The 21,051-nt window shown below is 35.8% G+C and overlaps 1 protein-coding gene and 1 non-coding gene across 2 annotated transcripts; one reads left to right on the forward strand and one right to left on the reverse strand.

The window, feature by feature from the left end:
• Positions 1 to 105: 105 nt before the first annotated feature.
• TRNAM-CAU lies at positions 106 to 177 on the forward strand. Its single transcript has one exon. It is a non-coding gene; the product is annotated as a tRNA-Met (tRNA).
• A 2,600-nt stretch (positions 178 to 2,777) lies between these two features.
• Positions 2,778 to 3,333, reverse strand: LOC111776255 (glutaredoxin-C14-like). The gene has a single exon (XM_023655657.1). It carries the CDS (start codon positions 3,245 to 3,247, stop codon positions 2,930 to 2,932), a length of 318 nt encoding a protein of 105 aa, XP_023511425.1. The 5' UTR covers positions 3,248 to 3,333; the 3' UTR covers positions 2,778 to 2,929.
• Positions 3,334 to 21,051: the final 17,718 nt, after the last annotated feature.

Raw genomic sequence — 21,051 nt, forward strand, 5'->3', positions numbered from 1 at the left:
TACAAGTCAGACAAATTGAGAAAAATTTAGTAATTTAAGCCCAACTCACAAATGATTTTATAAACTCTAAAAGAAATATAGAGAAAAGCATTTAATTCTCAACAGATCAGAGTGGCGCAGCGGAAGCGTGGTCGGCCCATAACCCACAGGTCCCAGGATCGAAACCTGGCTCTGATAGGAGAAAGGCTTCCGATATGTTTTCCATTTCACACCCAATGTCGTCAGGTTCTCACCTTTCTTTTTGGGCATTAAACGAATTGGGCCCGATTCAGAGGTTGTTGGGCCTAATTTGATTTATCCGTTGGGCTTTGGCAATCTCTAGCTTTCGACTTTTTGTTTTTATTCTTTATCCAATTTCGACGGTTTTTTTTCTTTCTTTCTAATTTTAAAGTTAAAAAGTCCATTTAAAAAAAAAAAAAAACAGTTATATTATGTTTTTGACTACCTAAAGTCGCTCTCATAATGCATGTATGGGATATGTCATGGATGAAATGAGAAAAGAATGATGTTAATGCTATGTTTTGAATGTAAATTATGAGGACCTCATGCATGTATGCGTGTCATGTGCATCAAGATACTTTTTTATTATATTAGGTTAGTATGGACGTGTACCTTTGATATTCATGTTCGCCTTGATATCATGCGGGTCTTTCTTTTTTTTGTGGCGTCTGACGATGTGTAACGTGTTAAGCCCAACCATATCAGGTTTAGGGTGTACGTATACAAGCCCGACTGGTGGGTCATGTGCGCGTACGTGGCCATGGAAAAGTACCACACATTCAACCCTGCTCGGAACTAGAAAGAGTCCATGGTCACGTGTCAATTTTAAGATAGGTCTCAATCATGTTATGTGTGTGTTGCATTGTTAACTCCAACCGTGGGGTGACTTAGTTAGTATTTCTTAAAATACTCAAATCATGTGCTACTCTCGTACTTTACTTTCAGGTAAATGTTGTAACGACCCGAAATTTTCTACTTAATTTAAGGTCGCTACTATATACATATCCTAAACATTAAATGCGGAAGACTTCATTTAAATTCCATAAAACATAACCTTTATCTTAAAACACAGTTATGAATTTACGTGTTTCGAAAACATCTTTAAAATGATACAACAAAAGACTAAATAAAATAAATAAGCGTTTAAGTTAAAAACATCTTATTCTAGCCTAAGCCTAAGAAAATAAATACCATTACCCTATGCATATGTCATGGTCTCGAGTTGCGATGTCGTTGTCGCTATATAGGAACGTATTGTCTTAACCTGAAAAATGTAGTAGCACATAGCTTGAGTATTTAAGAAAATACTCAGTAAGTGACCCCACTATTGGGGTTAAATGCAAGAACATGCGAATGCAATGACGGGACCTATCATTTCAATCTATTTTCCTACGGTACTATCCTAACGGATAACTTGGATGTGTACCATATACTCTACACACAGCTCATACGTGCGAGTATGGACTCACCAGTCAGTTCGCACACCGCTAGGCCTCTTTCCTTGTCTGGCCATACTCTAGGAGCTTCTCAGGCCAGACACTCGTTAGAACTAGTAACCGCCACGACAGCATTATGTAAAACAAAATGATCGTACCCCTGTCGGCAGCATTATGTAAAATATAATGATCTTACCCCTACCGGCAACATTTTGTAAAACATAATGATCGTACCCCTGTCCATCGTGATGAAATAGGGGTATCCCCCAATGCATGAGCACACATAATGCATGAGGTCCCAATATTTTTCTATTTTCGACATTGCTACTCTCGTACTTTACTTTCAGGTAAATGTAAATCTCCCATGCACAGATGATGGAGAACACTAGAAAGACCATGTAAGTCAGGATAGGTCACGATAGAGCAGTAGCATTGAATTTAATTAGTAGTTGATAGGTGATTTATTCCAATTTATTTATGTTAAAAACTATGTTATCTTTATTTATGTTTTGAATTTGAATATGTAAATCCATGACCTTATTTTAAAAGTATTTATTACGAGATTCTCCATGTGTTTAAAACATTCACGTAGTGATGTTACTAATTTAAGATGAAAATCAAGGTGATAGAATGTTATTGTCTTTAATTATGTAGTTTTGGATTATTTCATTATTTCCTTTAGATTATCGGGATAAAATCAAGCTAGAAAACTAATCTCAAAGTTGAAAGGAGTACGTAACAGCCTATAAGTCCACACTCTTATAAGGAATGCTTCGTTCCTCTCTCCAACTAACGTGAGATTTTACAATCTACTCCCTTGGGGCTCAACGTCCTCGCTGACACCCCGCCTGATGTCTAACTTTGATACCATTTATAACAGCACGAGCCTAAGCCCAACGCTAACAAATAATGTCTACTTTGACTTATTATGTATTATCATCAGTCTCACGGTTTTAAAACATGTCTTTTAGGGAGATCTCACAAGATATAAGAAATAGGGATTTCACAAGATAAGAGCAAAATTTAGACGGGATAATCAAGAGTTACGTTCTTTCATCATGCCTTTTCAATTTTTATAAATAGGGACGTATTTTATCGTCAATTGAAAAAGTAAAGTGAAATTTCAAATCGAGCTTTTACGTTTTCTTTACTAGTATGGTGTTTAGAGTTCAAAATATTAAAAATATGAATAACTTCTCGTTTTTCTTCTTAATCACCGATTATCTTTTCCGTATAAATTTATTTAACTTTCTCAAATGAAGGTAGCTCGAGTTTGAGTTCGTTCGTAAAAAACAACATTACACACCTTGATTGGACTAAGGAAGGATAGTTAAAAATATATAAGAAAGAAAACATGTAATCTATAAAGCCAATATCAACTTAAACACACCTTGTTGACATACACACTTCTTTTATTCATTACCCAAACATTACACATAACATAGAAAGCAGCTAAGTTTCGACAAATACAACGTTGTCAAGAGACAATTCAGCTAGTTCTCTTGAACCACCTTGTAGGGTTTCAACATTCGATTGAGATCGCCACTAAGGTGAAGCGACATGACTTCGTTGGTCGATCCGATGAGTTCTCCGGCGATGAACACGGCGGGAACAGGCGGTGCGTGGCAGACTTGCAACCTTACAAGAGCCTTCTCCACATCTCTTGCTTCAGGGTCATGATCAAGCTCGTACACCATGGGGCAAACTCCAAGGTCCCTTAGAAGAACAACCACTGCATAACAAAGGCAACAAGAGCTCTTGCTTATTACCAACACTTCATTTTCAGCTGCTAATCTCTTCACCTTTTCCATTCAAATTGAAGAACAGCCCTTTTGTGGTGGCTTGAGATGATCTCAAAGCAACGCTGTTCTTTGGTGGTTTGGATTTATGAGCTAATTTGTTCAAATAAAAGAGATGGGTTTTGGTTTATTTATAGGGATGATCAAGGAAAAGGGTGCTATATTGAATTTGAAAATGGATGCTTTTTTTTCACTTTCTCTCTTGGAATCTAAGCTTAAGAAAGTATCTTTGCAAGTAGAAGAGGGTTTTGTTTGGTTGTTGAAATATTCAAAGTTCTATATTTTATGGTAGATTCACATTCCATGTGTTTTGTTCTTCCGAAAAGATTCAAACACTTGATCTTGATCTGAAGTATCTTAATTAATTGAGTTTTGCTCGTGGGCTGATCTTCTTTTTTAGAATACGAGTCCAAAAAGTGGATATTGATTTTAAGTTCGGATTAGTTACTTTGGTTTCAAGGAAAGATATTCAACCAGTTGGAAGTGTTGGAACTCTTTCGTTCTATGAAGTGAATGAAGGGAATGAACTCTTCATCTACGTAGCGGAAGCATTGGAAACCGTGTTGATTTTTTTTATTAAGAATTAAAACAAAGCAATAAAGAGAAGAGTAAGAACTCTACCTTTGTAGAAACCCTAGCTTGCAAGACTCCTTGGAGTATTTCAACCGTGCAAAAGTTCTTCAACATTCCACAAGATCTTCCTTACTATGACTCGAACACAAAATCAAGACTTGTGAGAGCCTCTTGAAAGAAAATCACAAAGGGATTGGAAGAAGGAGAGTTTCGAGAATTCTCTAGTCTAGTACCCTCATTTACATGTCTCCACATGAACGATTTGGATCAAATTATTTGTAACAATTACAAAGTGAGCTGTATCAATAGTGTTACCAGGATAAGGCACCCAACCTTATTCATATACTATAGACTCTTTAGGTTATTACTTAAACACGTTCCTCTTGTATGTCAACCACATACTGTTCAAAATTACATTAATAACTTTGGGTTTTCACAGAATGGATAACAATTAAATTTCAAATAAAATAATAACAATTATTGTTAAAAACTAAATAATTAATTAAGAAGGCTTTAGGGCATAAATCACAATAGTGAAGAACATAACTCTTTGGTGGAAAACACTCGTACCCTTGTCAGGATCAATCAAGAAGAAATTACAATGACAATTTATAGAGACTATTACACTTTCCTTTGTTTGAGGTCGCTCGGGATGAAAAGCTTAGTAGGGTGGAGGGGTGTTTATAATAGAGGTCAGATGACACATTTCTATATCTAAATATTTATTCATGAAATGTCGAGATATGGTTAATACTGAAATACTTAAGTTCTTTTACTAAAATAATTAGATATGTTTATTTTTAAAATACCAAAATTATTTTCCTAAAATATATAAATAATTGGCTCATAATTTTTTTAAGTTGATTAGTTTTGGGCTAGCAGTGATCTTTTAAAATTTTAACTTGAAAAAATAACTAATGATCAAGAGTGTCATGACCGAATTTTGAGATTTTAAAACCCAGATCAAGACTAAAAAGATGAAAGTGAATGCTTCTAAGACAATGTACCAGCTACTATCCACTTAGAAGGCTATCTCTGTCATTCCTATATGTCATAGAGGTCTAATAGGTTCTTAGAGACGTCTAAGTTTTAAATCCCATCTATTGATTTCAGGATGTTTGGAGTTAACTCCTCAAGGAAAACCAATCTATAGGTGCACACGAGTCTAAACCTTTGATCTCTCACGATCTTGGGGTGCAAGGCCTACTCGATATGTACTGAATTAGGTAAGCAGGTAAATTGCACTAGCTATAGGGCCCTAATCTAAAATAAATTCTATGCATGCTTTGCTAAGGAGATATTCCTATCGATAACCTAAGCCATAATTTAAACTTCACCTTAGTCATATCGGGTAACTGAGGAGGTCTATTAGATTCCTAAGGCGGCTAGGTGGCTTAACATGGACTTCTAGCTCTAAGTTGACTCATCGAGTCTTTCTTAGTCTGGGAACACTAGAATCTAGACCCTCTAACCGTCATTCACGATTCTAAGGTGCTCAATCTACTAGAGGCGTCTTGATCTAGGTCATCATCTAGCCAACCTAACTTAAGCTCCGTGGAGATAAACATACTCTACAAGGGTAACACACAATTAAACACTTGGAGCTAAAATATACTATATCATGGAAACATACACGTGGAGAGATAACATCCATCAATCACCCAGAGCATAGATCACAATAGTCAATCCTTCTTTCTAATATTTCGGAAAGCATATAAAACAACGTTTATCGCAAATCTCATCATAGTGACATTTTTGTAATTTCTTACATCATGCATAACATGCTCATCCATGTTTCCTAACTCGTATTCTAGTCATACATATTTTATCTCTAGTTTTGCATAATACATAAAACAACATGCTTTTGGGAAATCTCAACCTAGAGGCATAACGGTAATTTTACCATAACATACAATACATACTCATCCAAATACGTTCTTTCAAAGTCCTTAACATGTATTTTCTAACCATCTAAGGTAAAAAATGCTTGCATGCTAGTACGTTCTAGTGATCCCTACAAGTATTATATGCCTAAAATCTGTATGGTTACTTACTTGGGTGACACATGCTTTTCTGAGCTAGAGTTTTGCATGTTAGAAGCTCAAATCTTCTGAAATTTCTCTAAAAAGTCCCAAGTCAAGTCAAAATAGGATTAGTAATGAAATCAATACGAATAACAGTCGAAAGAAGGTTGAACGATGGGAAAAGTAGTACTCACATGCCTATTCACACGCCAAGAGGGTTCCCCACACACGCATACTGACACGCCTAGAGGAAGAATACGCATGTTGAGGGGATGCCACGTGTCGCTTGCTGAATGGCTAAAATGGGTTAATTGCAATAATTGAGCGTGAGAGCCAAATGAATCGAACAATTTTTGCATTCGTGTTGCATGTGTTTGCATTCCCTAACTCTAATCGTGGACTCACTTATTGAGTATTTCTTAAAACACTCAACCCTTGTGCTAATTTTATATCTTAAGTAAAGGCAAGACACTCTTGTACGGTTGAGGACAATGACGCATTAAAGACGATGGAACATGTACTAGAGTAGTTTCATTTTATTTTATAGATCTTAGTTTAGTCTCGGACACGTTTCTCCTAATCTCTTCTTTGATTTTATTTTATTTTGCATTAAACATCTTTCGTTGTTTATTTCAAGACTCTTATGCAAACGTATAAATCCATGACATCATTTTATGAATTATTTTAAATGAATGTTTTTACGATATGCATATAGTAGCAACTCTATTCGAATAGAAAATTAGGGTCGTTACAAAAAAAAGAAGAATCTCGTGAAAGTGAGATTGATTTTACTTTAGAAAGTATCTCGTGAAATTACACGATCGAAAACCTATGAAGATTCAACAAAAGCAATGGATTCTACAAAAACCTTCCTCAATTTATTCAACATACTTGAATTCCCCACCTTTTTTGAATCTTTGTGCTGAATTATTTCAAGCTCAAGATTCTTTTTTGTCCTACCTTCATCAACTCTAGTTCTCTATTTTTAAATATATATATATTAATTCCAATATATAAATATTAATTTAAAACAATTTAATAATTTTTTACTTTTGAAAAATATTCGTCTATATTAATATTTTATCGATATAAAAACGAAGAAAAATAAGTTCTTCAAAGGGGAATGAATATAAATATTCTAATTCCTTTTACTTTTACTTTTTATCTTAACCTTTTGAGGTAAAAAGTAATTCCCAACTTCTTGGAGTATATTGCTTTACATGATTTAACTTTGAAAGCTCTATATATTTTTAAATTATTTTTTTTTTGTTTTATTATTATTTTTTTTCAAATAGTTTTAATAAATCTGAATTTAAATATTTGTGTAAGGTTATGAATTTATCATAAATTTGTAATTAAAAAAAATGTGAAGTATCTAATAAAAATACAAGGTTGTCACATCGAGAATATCTACTTTACTTTGACCAACTTTTTTTGGTGAAAAATGTATTCGAACCAACTTTTAATTGGAGCTTTTGGTCCGTAGAACATATGTTTCTCCTAAGAATGTGGGTGTTTGGAGATCGAATCGATACTAGTGAGGGACGAGTGACGTAATAAGATTGTGGGGAAATATTCTCGAAAGGCCTCAAAGATGTATTATATTTTAGGGCGAGTACGGGGTTGAGAACAATAGAGGGCTCGTTATCCCGATCAAGTTGAGGACTCGCAGAGAGTTTTGTCATCTCTAAGGATGATCAAACTAAACCAAATATTTGTTACGAACCAAGCTAGTTTGGTTTTTTGGGTCAACTACATCAAGAATGTTGAATTTCATCACAAATGGCGAGGGATACACATATGGCTCAACACTCGGGCTCGAGAGAATTCGTATTTCTTATAAAATAAGATAATTACTACGTGCATGGTGTGTCTACTATGTATCAAAACTATTTATAACATTTCATTAACGTTCATAAACCTTGCAAATATGATAAAAAGATAACGGAAATAAGAAAATATCTCTATCCAAATTCTAAGATGAAAATGATATTAAACTACCCTAACAACATAACCATGATTTTATTCCATGGCCTCTTTAGCTAGCACCATCGTCCATTCATGGGGTGTGCATTTACCTAGAAAAAATTATAGACATATTTAGAATTTAGCTATATTCAGGAAGTAACCTTACTATTAGGATCGAAAAATGCAACCACATGCAACATATTTTCTGATCGATAGGACCTACTTTTCATTATTGTTCCTTGGATCTCGTCTTTCTTCTTTTAGTTGGGTTGGATGCATAGTAATTGTTTACACATGGTTCACACGTGCATGTGAACCCACAAGACGAACTCGTGTATGTATCCCTTAGGTCTGACTATGAGATAGTGCATTTTCACACTGCTGAAAATCAATGAAAAAAGAAGCGCGCATAATATCATGGTGTACGCGTCCATACATAACATATTAGAGAAGTAATACATGCTCGTGCGACATACAACATATATGAGGTCATGCATTTAAAATCATGGTTCATTGTAATGATGCATATAATATTGTCATACGTATCATGACATGCATCGTAACACCTTAAATTATGTAATTTTCAGTAAATAAAAGAAGTATTTTTATCTTGACATGAATGATAAATTAGGGATGTTGCAGAAGGAAAAGTGGACGATAATAAGGAAAGGAATTTATTGAAAAATATTCATAAATGAATTTGAAAAATAGCCCTTAAAATGGGATAGTTGAAAACATATTATAAAGATCGAAATTGTAGAAAATAGCCGTGAAGTTTGTTAAATTGGAAAATTAGCCCTCAATTGTTAAAAATCTTGGAAATGTAAACCAAAAAAGCCAAAGTTCTAATTTGGCCACTTGGATGCCACGTCATGGGCCTTACCTATGGACAACTGACATGCGGCAAGTGGGAGGTGATTGATGGGTGATGATGACTAGGACATGCCAAGTTGGCCATCTTGAGCTCCAAATTTGTTTATAAGTGAATTTCAAGATCATTTGAGGATTGTTGGGAGGGAGTCCTAGATTAGCTAATTAAGGGGTTCATCAAGAGTTTATAAATAAGGAATACATCTCCATCTCTATTGGTACGAGGTGTTTTAGGGAATCCCAAAGCAAAGTCTGAGAGCTTATGCTCAGTAGACAATATCATACCATTGTTGAGAGTTGAAATTTCTAACATGGTATTAGAGTCATGCCTTAACTTAGCCATGTCAATAGAATCTTTAAGTGTCGAACGAAGAGTGTACTTTGGTTGAGGGCTCCAAAGAAATCAATCGAACCTCGATTAAGAGGAGGCTGTTCGAGGGTTACATAGACTTCAGGAGAGGCTCTATGGTGTACTTTGTTCGAGGGGTATTTCGTACTTATGTATCCACATATTTGAATCTCCAAGAAAAAAATAAAAATAAACTTAATTACAACGAGAAACCAATTATACTTGGATTTAAAAAAAATAACACAAACTTGATTTCGAAATCGGAAATACAAAATTGAAATAGATGTCTAGACCTAGTGATAAAAATTACGGTATTCCAAATGTTCCAACGAGACCTATTACACGATCCAAGACCAAAAAGATTCAATAAGCATTCATTATTCATCTACAAAATTAGATAGACTCGGTTTAACCATCATTTCATGTGTTGCAAGCTTATTCGATTGAGGAATGACCATTTGAAGCTTCAGAAGTGAACATTTGCACGGTTGAAGTAGTGGATGAAGTTGCAAACATCATTTCATGAGTTTTTAGAAAACTTTATTTCTTTTTAATTTCATAAAGTTTTTAGTGGTCAAATTGACTTCGTGTTTTGTGGAGATTCAAGGGGATCAGGATTGAACCTACAAATTATGATGTAAATATCAGATTTGTGATGAATGAAATTGATCTCTCAAGTTGAGACGTTCCTTAGAAATCAGAGCATCATCTTTGCCATTTCTAAGTTTCAAGCAATTTTTGTGGAAGATTGCATTCGATCCATTCAATCAAGTCTTGATCAAATTCGATCGTAGAGTGACTCAATTTAGAACAAGGTTCCAAATCTTGCTTCTAGATCTTTGATCGTAAGAGTTAATCTAATTCTAACCCTTATCTCTTGGTTGATCCGAATTTTGTATAAAGAGGTGTTAATTTCTTTGATTCAATGATTCTTGTTCCATTAAAAGCTTGGATCGTTGGGTTAAGGACTAGGATTGCCTTATCCCGAGAATCTTTAAAATGAGTGTGAGAAGTTGTAGTCTACCAATGTCTCATGATTCAATATATCTTGAGAATTTGTCGAATCTATGATTTCTTAAACAATTTATCAATTAGATTCGATACGACGGCATATACATAACATTTCTCCAGTTATCTTTCTTTCGGCTAAAGTATCTTCTACTTTAAAATGCGATTACGGAAGTAACAACCAAGTAGAAGTATAAGATCATTACATTCATGCCATCACTATTTCAAATTGATTCGAACATAAATTTTTTAAAACTTAGAAATAACAAGAAAACATATTAGTCATTTTACTTTGCAATTCCATAAAATGAAAATATTATAATAAAGGTCAAACTAACATTATAAATGAGTTTCCAACCACTTCATGAGTGGAACTCAAAACATGTTCATTCCGTCACGTCATAGACGTCATCAAACGTACATCGGTCTCTTACCTTTATTTGAAAAATTGTAATAAAATGATGAACATTTAAAAAAAAAAAAATTCAATAACTGAATTCACTATTAGGATAAAAAAATGCTTTCACACAAAATATATATTTCATGACGGTTCGTGACAATACTTCATTCTCTAGGTAGGGGTGTATACTTTACTACTCCATACACGATCTACACATGCACATTGGAGGAGATAGAGAGACGTTGAAAATTTTGTGGGAAATTCGAGTGAAGAAGACAACATCCATCGGAGGGTGGACGACGGTAAGGGCACGTGTCAGGCGAAAAAGAGGGTCGCGTGCCACCGGAGGGTAGACACGCGTCAAGCCATCATTCGTGGAGGAAAATCAATGAAATCATCACGTGAGGCGGGATTTGAAAGCTGACAAACTGCTACCAAAACCGACAACCCAAGAACCCACGCACGACCCAAACTAGTGCTTCCACCCGACTCCGCATGTGCCACGTGTTAGCATAAGAAAATTTTGAGATTCCAAGCACACGACTCTTGATTCGAACCCACGCGCTCAACCTTTGATAGGCCAATCCACTAACCCCACATGGATGGCTGAAAACAGGCGTCCTACCCCCTCAGACGCGTCTGACTCACGAGTGAAGCTTACAAGTAGACTACTTACTGTGTCTTGGTACTCATTCCATGTTTTCTATGTCTTTTAGGTAAACAAGGAGTTAGTCGAGGTCAGGAGCCGACTCTGGAGCAGGTGCCATAGACAAGCCTCACCCGTTGTCCTCGACACCCCTTTTGTTTAAATGTTTTGTGTCAGTTCCTTATTTTTTGTTTTAACTACTAAGGTATAAACTTTATTTTGATATAATGTATATCAGGTTTTAAGTTCTATATGTTTTATTTTGCGAAAAATTTGTCCGTCTTTGTTTGAGTCATCGAGTCAGTCTCAATCCTTACAGAAGTAAGCTGCATGGTCCTATTCAAGAAAGAGGGATGAAAAAATATATAAAGTCCTAAAGATCAAGTCAAAAAGTTCATCATCATTATTGTTGATTTTATTTCGAAACCAAACCATTCTCATTATTGTTGATTTTATTTCGAAGCCAAACCATTCTCATTATTGTTGATTTTCTGGTTGTTTTCTAGACAATAATTATTGCTCTCCATAAATTTTGTGTTGATAGTTTAAATCCAAGAACCCACATTTAAATGATACCAAAACCCACTTAATTTTCAAGAACAAAATTAACAAAAAAGGGTATGTGTGGAATCGATATATTACTTATTACTTGCTACCATACTTAGTGTATACTTGCATTTATTTTTGTGAATTTTACACCATTTTACTATATATACCTTCACAAGCGATCAACCTCCACGACATCCAAATATGATATAAGTAGTTTACAGAACTCCGAAACTAGTTGAATTACTATTGAGTGTAGAGTGGGGTCAGGGTCGATGTCGTGTAAGAATGTTTGATTAATCCACCACACTTAAACAGTGTGAATGTTATCTTATTTATAATCAAATAAATTACAAGGATATGGAAATAGTAATAAATGGAAATAACAATAAATAGAAAGATAACTATCGTAATAAGGAAAATATTAGATATTTGCCTTCTAATAAAATTTCAAATATAATATATACGGTAAACTATAATTTATTACTAAATACCCTTAACACCCAATCGCAAGCTGAACGTCGGATTTGAACGAACGTGAAGCTTGGATCTGAAAAATTCAAAGAGGTTGAGAAACACTTTTCATGAAGATGTCAACAACCTGGTTTAGAGGAGACGTAGAGAAACACTTTCTTGGCCATCGAAAATTGCAGAGGGATCGCCGTTCAGCGGCGATGCTGCCTTGGCTTCGGCAAGAATATGTTTAACCCATGAAGAGGGATTGTCGCTTAGCGACGATGCTGCCTTGGCTCTGGTGAGAATATGTCTAACCCCAAAAAGTAGAAGGGGAAACTTAGAGCAAGGGACAAAGACAATGTTGAAGCCGGAAGAGTCGCCACATTGGGCGAAGGAGCCAATTTTGGCGAGAAGGGCAGCTAGAAGAGTCGCCACATTGGGTGAATGAGCCAATTTTGGCGAGAAGGGCGGCGGCAACTTGGTTGGCGAAGAGGCCAGTGCGGCGCCTAGATTCCAAAGGTAAATCTCTGCATAAGGTTGATGGGCTTATCGAGATTCTGTATATTGCCGAAGAGAACGCTGATGAAGATCCTAAGATTAGGGTTTTTGTGAAGGATGAAGGGAAAATTTGAAAGAAAATGAAAGAGGCTATGTTTGGAAAAGGTGAGGTTGTATGTACAGAGTATGACGAAGGATGATTTGGAGGTCAAAAGGGTGGAGCCGAAGAGTAATCAATCGGCTCCGCCTGCGGCAGCCATGAAGACTGCCCCTGCGGCGTCAAACCCAACAGGGGTGGTGGAGAAGAAGATGAGTAGGGAATTCATAAGCCATTGAAAATAAGGAATTAGGGTTGTTAAACCGAAAGGGCTCTACACCATAAGAATGTTTGATTAATCCACCACACCTAAACTATGTGAAATTTATCTTATTTATAATCAAATAAATTACAAGGATATGGAAATAGTAATAAATGGAAAGATAACTATGGTAATAAGGCAAATATTAGATATTTGCCTTATAATAAAATATCAAATATAATATATATGGTAAACTATAATTTATTACTAAATATCCTTAACATCGTGATTCCGTTAAACCGGTTATGGAGAAGAACTAAGGACTATATGGGTAGTTAGCTCAGGATATGAACTCCTATTGAGTGTAAAATGGGCTAACTTTTAAACTATTCCTAGTTGGACTAGGGACTATACGAGTAGGTGTCAGGATGAGAACCCTTATTGAGTGTAGAAACGAGTCAAGGTGGAGAGGTGCTCGAAAGCTGCAGTGTCATAGAGGGGTGTCAACCTTGGGCGTCAATTAGTTGTATTGTTTTAAGATTGATTTTGTATGTTTTTATTTATTTATTTTGTATCTCGTGCCTCTTTCTCCTTTGTAAGTAACTTGGACAACACTTGTTTGAATTGTTCTCCATTTTGGACTTCGAATTTTTTTTACACTAATGTTGTATGTCTTTTAATCCGCACAAAATTTTTACCGTATATTCTACCCTCACTATTTTATTTGTGTTGCTTTCATTTTTTTTTTTTTTTGTTTTTTTTTTTCGAAACTTAGAAAATTTGGTCATGATAGGCAAGAAGCATGTTGCTTCTTCCTCCTCAAATCCTCCTCCTTCCTCTGGTGTGCAACCGATTGGTCACCCTTCCAACGGGACCTATTGTCACTCTTCCAAAGGGACTTATTGTCTTGACACTCTTACCGTCAACAAGATCTTCTTTCCCAACAACCTACTTGGACACGATTGTTGATTTTCTCAGAGAATTGAAATTAAGGTTGTCCATAGATGTTCTGATAGAACCGGAATACAATTATCCAAAGATTACTGAGATCATAAAAAATGCTTATCTATCAAGATTTTTCTATATCTTAGAAGATACTCATAGGACTCATAGATTTGAGTTCATTTTGGTTGACAACAAATTGATGGAGATCACTCATATTCCAAATTGTGACGATCTGTAACGACTCAAAATTTTCTACTTAATTTAAGGTCGCTACTGTATATGTACCATAAACATTGAATGCGGAAGACTTCATTTAAATTCCATAAAACATAACAAAAGTTGACACAACAAAAGACCCGAAATAAAATAAATAAGTGTTTAAGTTTAAAACATCCTATTCTATCCTAAGTCTAAGAAAATAAATACCACTATCCTATGCATGTGCCATGATCTCGAGTTGCGATGCAGTCGTCAGCCGTACAGAAATGTCTTGCCTTAACCTGAAAAATGTAGTGGCACATGACTTGAGTATTTAAAGAAATACTAAGTGACCCTACTATTGGGGTTAAATGCAACAATCACATGCAATGAAATGATGGGACCTATCTTTCGTTTCGTTTCATTTCGTTTCGTTTCATTTTCCCTACGGTGTTGTCCTAACGATTAATCGTGGACGTGTACCATNCCCATACATGCGAGTATGGGCTCGCCAACTAGTTCGCACACCGCTGGGCCACTGTCCTTATCCGGTGGGCATACTCTGGGAGCCCCTTATGCCGGGACCCGTTAAAACTAGAACCGTCACGGCAGCGCTATGCAAAGCATAACGATCGTTGTCCTGCCATTGGATGTACGCGTCCGTACCCTCGTGATGGGATAGGGGTATCCCCCCAAATGCATGAGCACACAATATGCATGAGGTCCCACTAGTCCTACAGTTATCATTAATGAACATAACCCCCTGTCACGTTTTCATGCATACATGTCATTCTCATTCTCATTTCTTTACATATCATACATATTCCTAACGGGGTTATGTTTCATGCAATTTACCGTATTTCATGTCATACAATTCATGCAGTTACATTCAAATATTCATTCAAACAAGCCATAATCGTTCAAGGACCACACATCGTTACATGCATTACACATCACATCAGACTAAAAGCATACATTCACGTTCACATAACTACGTACTTAAGCACAATAATCTAGCATACAATGTATCATATCATAAACAAGTCATAACGTAAACACTTCATAGTCATATCGTTCTCTAACTTACCATAGCCTTAACGTTCTTATACCTATCACAGACATATCATTACGTAACGTACCTTAGTCATATCGTCACAAGAACGTACCCTAACACTATCGTTCTATCAATCTATCACAAACCTATCCCTTTCTACCCATAACCTAACCGTATTCTTTCATCAATCTCTCCTATCCATAGCACTCCGGTATGTAACCTAACCTTAACGTTTTATGAACGTATCTTACTCCTATCATTACATTTCGTTTTGTGCATCCTTCTCGTATCCTATCTCAAACATATCCTTGAGCACATCGTACCATAATTATTATCATACAAATCACATATTATAACATAACATAACATATAGGAAGCATATCGATCCATAGACAATTCACACATATCAATATATATGACACTTGCAGAACCACAGGGCACGTGTCAACATCAAATATAACCATGTCGATAGTAAGGTTACTTACCTGGCTAGCTTAAGTCGTTGTCACAAATATATCTTTAATGAAAGTTTGATTCCGTCCTTTGAAATCCGAGTCAACCTATATGAGCTCATTACATCAGTTTCAAGTTTGAACTTTATAAAATTATTTCTCTAATTTACATTGGCCATCCTAAAATTCTAATATTTGGTGTTAGACAAAATTTAAAGGAGCTCACTGCCCTCTCATATTTACTGTTTTATTGTTAAATCCTGTTCAACAAATCTTTCCTTAAATCTCCCTCCCTCTCTCTCTCTAATTATTTTCATTCTGTAAATAGGTTTTTCAATTGTGTAAACAGATATCACTGTGCAATTGTAAGTCCAATTGTAAGTTGATTGTTTGACTAACAAAAATGCTAACCTTATTTAATATAACTTAAAATGCTAACAAAAATCTAATAGATGGATATGAGATCTGATTATTACAAGATCTGTTAAAATATGAAAGAAGATTTGATCCTAAATTAATTTCTTATAACCATAAAAAAAAAAAGTAAATGTGAGATAGGATTTTACCCGGACAAAAATCTCTAAATCTGGAATGTTGAAAGCCCATTTTACTTCTTCTCAGATCTGACGATTGTTGTTTTTCTGTTTGTGGGGATGGATGAAAGGTTAGTGGGGAAAGATTTATTTTACTTTATTTTTAATTAATTAATTAATTAATTTATTATTATTATTATTATTTTAACTATTTTTATAATTATTTTTATTTGTTTATTTCTTTATTTATTTTTGGGCCAAGTCATGAATAAGACCTACAGTAAACAAAATTTGTACACAAAACATTCTCAAAACCTTTTATTCTTCCATCTTTCTCATGTCATGTTTACTAAAGGTCCTGGTATAACGTTTCTGGTACAAGACTTTAAGTATTCTTGGTTCATCCACTTCTATTAGAATGCCTACAAAATCAATTATTGGTTCATTCAATGGCCCTAATAAGAACATTTTCCCGTCCTAACCAAAGTCCTTCCATTATTTCTCTCAAAACATTTTAAAAAATCCTTTTCTAATTACGATGCGCTTTAGCGTATACTAGATAATATCTTAGAATTTTCCAATAGAGAGCAATGAAAGATAGTGTGATGTCCCACATTGGTTGGGGAGGAGAACAAACCACCATTTACAAGGGTGTGAAAACCTTCCCCTAATAGACTCGTTTTAAAACCTTGAGGGAAAACTCGAAAGGGAAAGTCTAAAGAGGACAATATCTGCTCGCAGTGGATCTGCGTTGTTACAAATGATATCAGAGTCAGTCACCGGACGATGTGCCGGCCTTCTCGCTGTTCCCCGAAGGGGGTAGACACGAGGCGGTGTGCCAAGAAGAACACTGGCCCCAAAGGGAGGTGGATTTGGGGGTGGTCCCACATCGAATGGAGGAAGGAAAGAGTGTCAGCGAGGACGCTAGGCCCCGAAGGGGAGTGGATTGTGATGTCCCACATCGGTTGGGGAGGAGAACAAACCACCATTTATAAGGGTGTGGAAACCTTCCCCTAGTAGACGCGTTTTAAAGCCTTGAGAGGAAACCCGAAAGCGAAAGCCCAAAGAGGACAATATCTGCTAGCAGTGGATGTGGGTCGTTACAAGTTGAATCATAATTTAGGATCCTCCTTTGGTTGAATTAGCCTGATAAGACAAACCAACTATTATTCATGTCTTTATTGAACTGAGTTGCTCAATTCATGTCTTAACATTTATTTCTACACTCCAAAACATCTGGTAAGACTTGATGTCATATAAACAAGGTCTCAACAAACAACTTGGGGCTATGTTCCAGAAAACTCTACCTTAATTCTTCCAGTCATAGCGAGTAAAATTGTTCTATCATGGCTCGAGGGCGAAAGCTAGTCCAACTTTAGCACTCTTGTCAACCGCTTGGATGTCTACATCCCCAGAGACGGTGAAGAATGACTTTGGACGCCACTCGTGCTAGATAAAAGCATTGGCCTTGCCAAAGTTGTTCACTCGAGCCTTCACCATGGTCAATGGATCAAGTGAATGTTGGGTGCCAAGAGTGATGGTATTCTCAAAAAAGCAAGGTAGCTTCCATAAAGTCATTGTGATATCTTTTTGTCCCAAAATCACACTTTTGGACTAGTGGGGTGTTTTGTAATTGAACCATCGAGGTCGGTGCACATGAGAACATGTACTCAAGTTATTTGGCTTCATTGGAAGCTGTTATAGTTGGCCACTTGTCAACATTTTCTCCTTCACAAGACTCGGATTGGACAGTGGCCGCTTTGTCTCATTTTCACCTGCATCAAAAAGTGGCATTGGTGTTTAGATCTTTCTCTTATTCGACGAGTTGGGATTATGTTCTTCCCTTTAAATGTCAATGGGTCAAAATTGTAAGAGTCCCGCTCACCTCTCGGTTGGAAATGAACGTTTAACTAGCGCACCAAAAATATTAGAATCGTTCTTGATCTTACTTAGAATTAAACAAAACAAAATGTTAAACAAACTAAATTGGTGAAATATGTAGAAAGTTCTTGCAGATCTTTAATACTTTCCCCAACTTCTCCAATAGTTGAATCTCCACTTTTAAGTATTCATCGCTAGGAATCGAACACAAAGTCAAGGCTTGTGGTTGATTCTTGAAAGAAAATCTGCAAGGACGGGAGAAGGAGACTTTTAGAGAGAATACTGGAACGATCCCACTTCAGTTAATTCAACAGCTGCTTCCAGGCCTGCCTTAGATGATGTTAGAGAGATGGGGAACTCTTTGTCTCCCATTTCGGTGTAGGAGACGTATACGAAGGAGTGCAGTTCGTTCGATAAATTCCTACCTCTCTATCGATCTCTGAGATGTTTGGATCTCGTGGCAAACTTTTTGGGTCAACCCAAGGGTCTTCTCTACTTTGAGGATATTTTCCAAATAATATATTTGAATATCTAATATGGTAGGATATAACATCTACCCCAAATCATATTTAAATGTCATAAGATATTCTAATATATATTTAACTAATTTAAATCTCGTTCAAATTTCAAATATATATTTTCATTCAATTATCTATATACATGGATTATTTTAACATTCAGTATATCAAAAGCAATAAATATATTTTTCTCTTATTTGAACCCCTTAAATTAAATGTATTTTTCTTTCTTTACATTTAATATATCTAATATATTAAATTGCAATTTAAACACTCCAAACTAATTTATTTATTTATTATTTTTTTTAATTTAATCTATCTGGTATGTTAAATATCAATTTGAACAATTCAAATTAAATACCTTTTCTTCTTTGAAATTTTTCTTCAACTAAATTGATCCTTTTCGTGTTACTATGAGCGGGCAAAGAAACCTTATGACCCTATTGATTATAAGCTGCAATGATATAAATTAATTAAATATATTCCTTCATTAATCAACTTTGTTCATTAACTATATAGGCCACTCCATTGTAGACCTAGAGTTGCACGCTTATATAGTGTAGAACAAGTTTTGACCATTGATACAATCGTTATAAGCAATCACGAGTTGTTCGCAATGTCTTATGCCTTAAGTGCCACTAACTCTCTCATGAACAATTTATTTATGATCAAACCATAAACCAAGTCCTTCCAGGGTCGGTGAGAGAGTGTGACTCCATTGTTCAAGTCCCGAAATCAGCACTTTAGGGAACTACTCGTCTATTTATTCTACTTATTCTATATTAAATTTGCTATAAAAGTCATTCTCAACTCCCTTAGGATTAAGATTGAGTCGCATATGGTCATCTAGTAAAATATTAATTTTCTCGATTAATGAATTTGTAAAGGGAGATAAAATATTTTCGTGGTCCAATGTTATATAAACTCTTTGTAGTATAAGATATACCCACTCACATGTGTCAACATGAACGATTTAGATATAATCATTTGTAACAATTACAGACAGAGTCGTATCAATTATGTTATCAGGATAAGGGACCAAACCTTATCGATATACTATAGACCCTTTAAGTTATTCTTAAACATGATTCTCTTGTATGTCAATCACATGTTGTTTAAGATTACATCAATGATCTAGGACTTTTCATATCATGGTTAATGTTAAATTTTAAATAAAATAATCAAATATATTATTAAAATTAAACAAATAATTACAAGGCCTTATGGCATAAATCTCAATACTCTCCATGTCCAAGATATTCCGACATTGTCCCCACTTTTTATGTTACCCTAGTTTACCTTAGTGGCTTAGATCATAGATTGTAGTGTCATGGTATCCACTTATTCCGACACTTGTTCTTAGCGTGCATTTCCTTATAAGGAATTTGAGCAGGGTCGGTCTCAGTCAAGGCTCTACCTGCTATACCACCTCGTCAAGTACCACTTCAGATATTTTAGGGTACATAATCTATCATCATGCAATAAAATCTAAGTTATTAGGTACTGTAACGACTTATAACCTAATTAGATCATAAGACATAACTAACGTATGCATATAATTCACATAAGGAGCGAGATCTTGCCTACTAACCTTACAACTTATGCACCTTGTCAAGGCGAGGTGAGCTTCAGTCAAGTTGCAAGGTGTCACGCTCAGGCTTTTTCAAGGCGTGTTGCTTATGGTCGCGTGTCAGATGTTCCAATGATGATGCTTGTCCAAAACGTATTGTCCACGACCGCATGCCCGTTCTAACCCCTTTACTTGCTTTCATGTTAGATTAGCATTTACTATTCTACTTTCATACTGCTGACTTGTTCATCAGGTTAGAATAAGTGTCGCAAAATCGCTATCCCGCTCCACAAGAATGTGATTGTGATAAGTGGTATTAGAGCCAAGTTGACTCCTTGAATCGTAGTACACAAACATATCTGCTGCAAAACAACTGGGCAAGTCCCGAACTAATCAATTGGTAGAGATCGAAGATTAGTTACTCTACGTAAGTTGTTCCTACAAGCAGGATACTTACTAGGTATATTTATAAATTCACCCCGTTTTCTTTTCTTTTTCAGTTGTTCGTAGGTTGCAGGGTCAAGGTGGATGAGCGTTTGAGAGCTATGTGTCACGGTCATGCCTGTCCAGGGCCTGTTGCCCATGGACACATAAGGAGCGAGATCTTGCCTACTAACCTTACAACTTACACACCTTGTCAAGGCGAGGTGAGCTTCAGTCAAGTTGCAAGGTGTCACAGTCAGGCTTTTTCAAGGCGTGTTGCTTACGGTCGCGTGTCAGGTGTTCCAATGACGATGGTTGTCCAAAACGTATTGTCCACGACCGCATGCCCGTTCCAACCCCTTTACTTGCTTTCATGTTAGATTGGCATTTACTATTCTTGTTGTGTTAGTGCGGGGGCATGACCTGTCCACAAAATCATGTCTACGCCCTCCATGGCTAAAATGCTCCAAAATATACTACAGGGTGATGAAACTAGTCGTCAATTCTTCCTACGGGGTTATATGCTATAAAAAGTTTAGTTGTTGCTTATTTGCTTTTAGCCTGCAACATTGTTTTGTAGCAAAAAAAAAAAAAAAAAAAAAAAA

The sequence above is a fragment of the Cucurbita pepo genome, chromosome LG15 (genome assembly GCF_002806865.2).
Source record: "Cucurbita pepo subsp. pepo cultivar mu-cu-16 chromosome LG15, ASM280686v2, whole genome shotgun sequence".
In the NCBI taxonomy this organism is placed as follows: Eukaryota; Viridiplantae; Streptophyta; class Magnoliopsida; order Cucurbitales; family Cucurbitaceae; genus Cucurbita; species Cucurbita pepo.

Excerpts from the sequence above, each read along its gene's own strand:
- LOC111776255 (XM_023655657.1), bottom strand. The coding sequence starts at position 3,247 with ATGGAAAAGGTGAAGAGATTAGCAGCTGAAAATGAAGTGTTGGTAATA.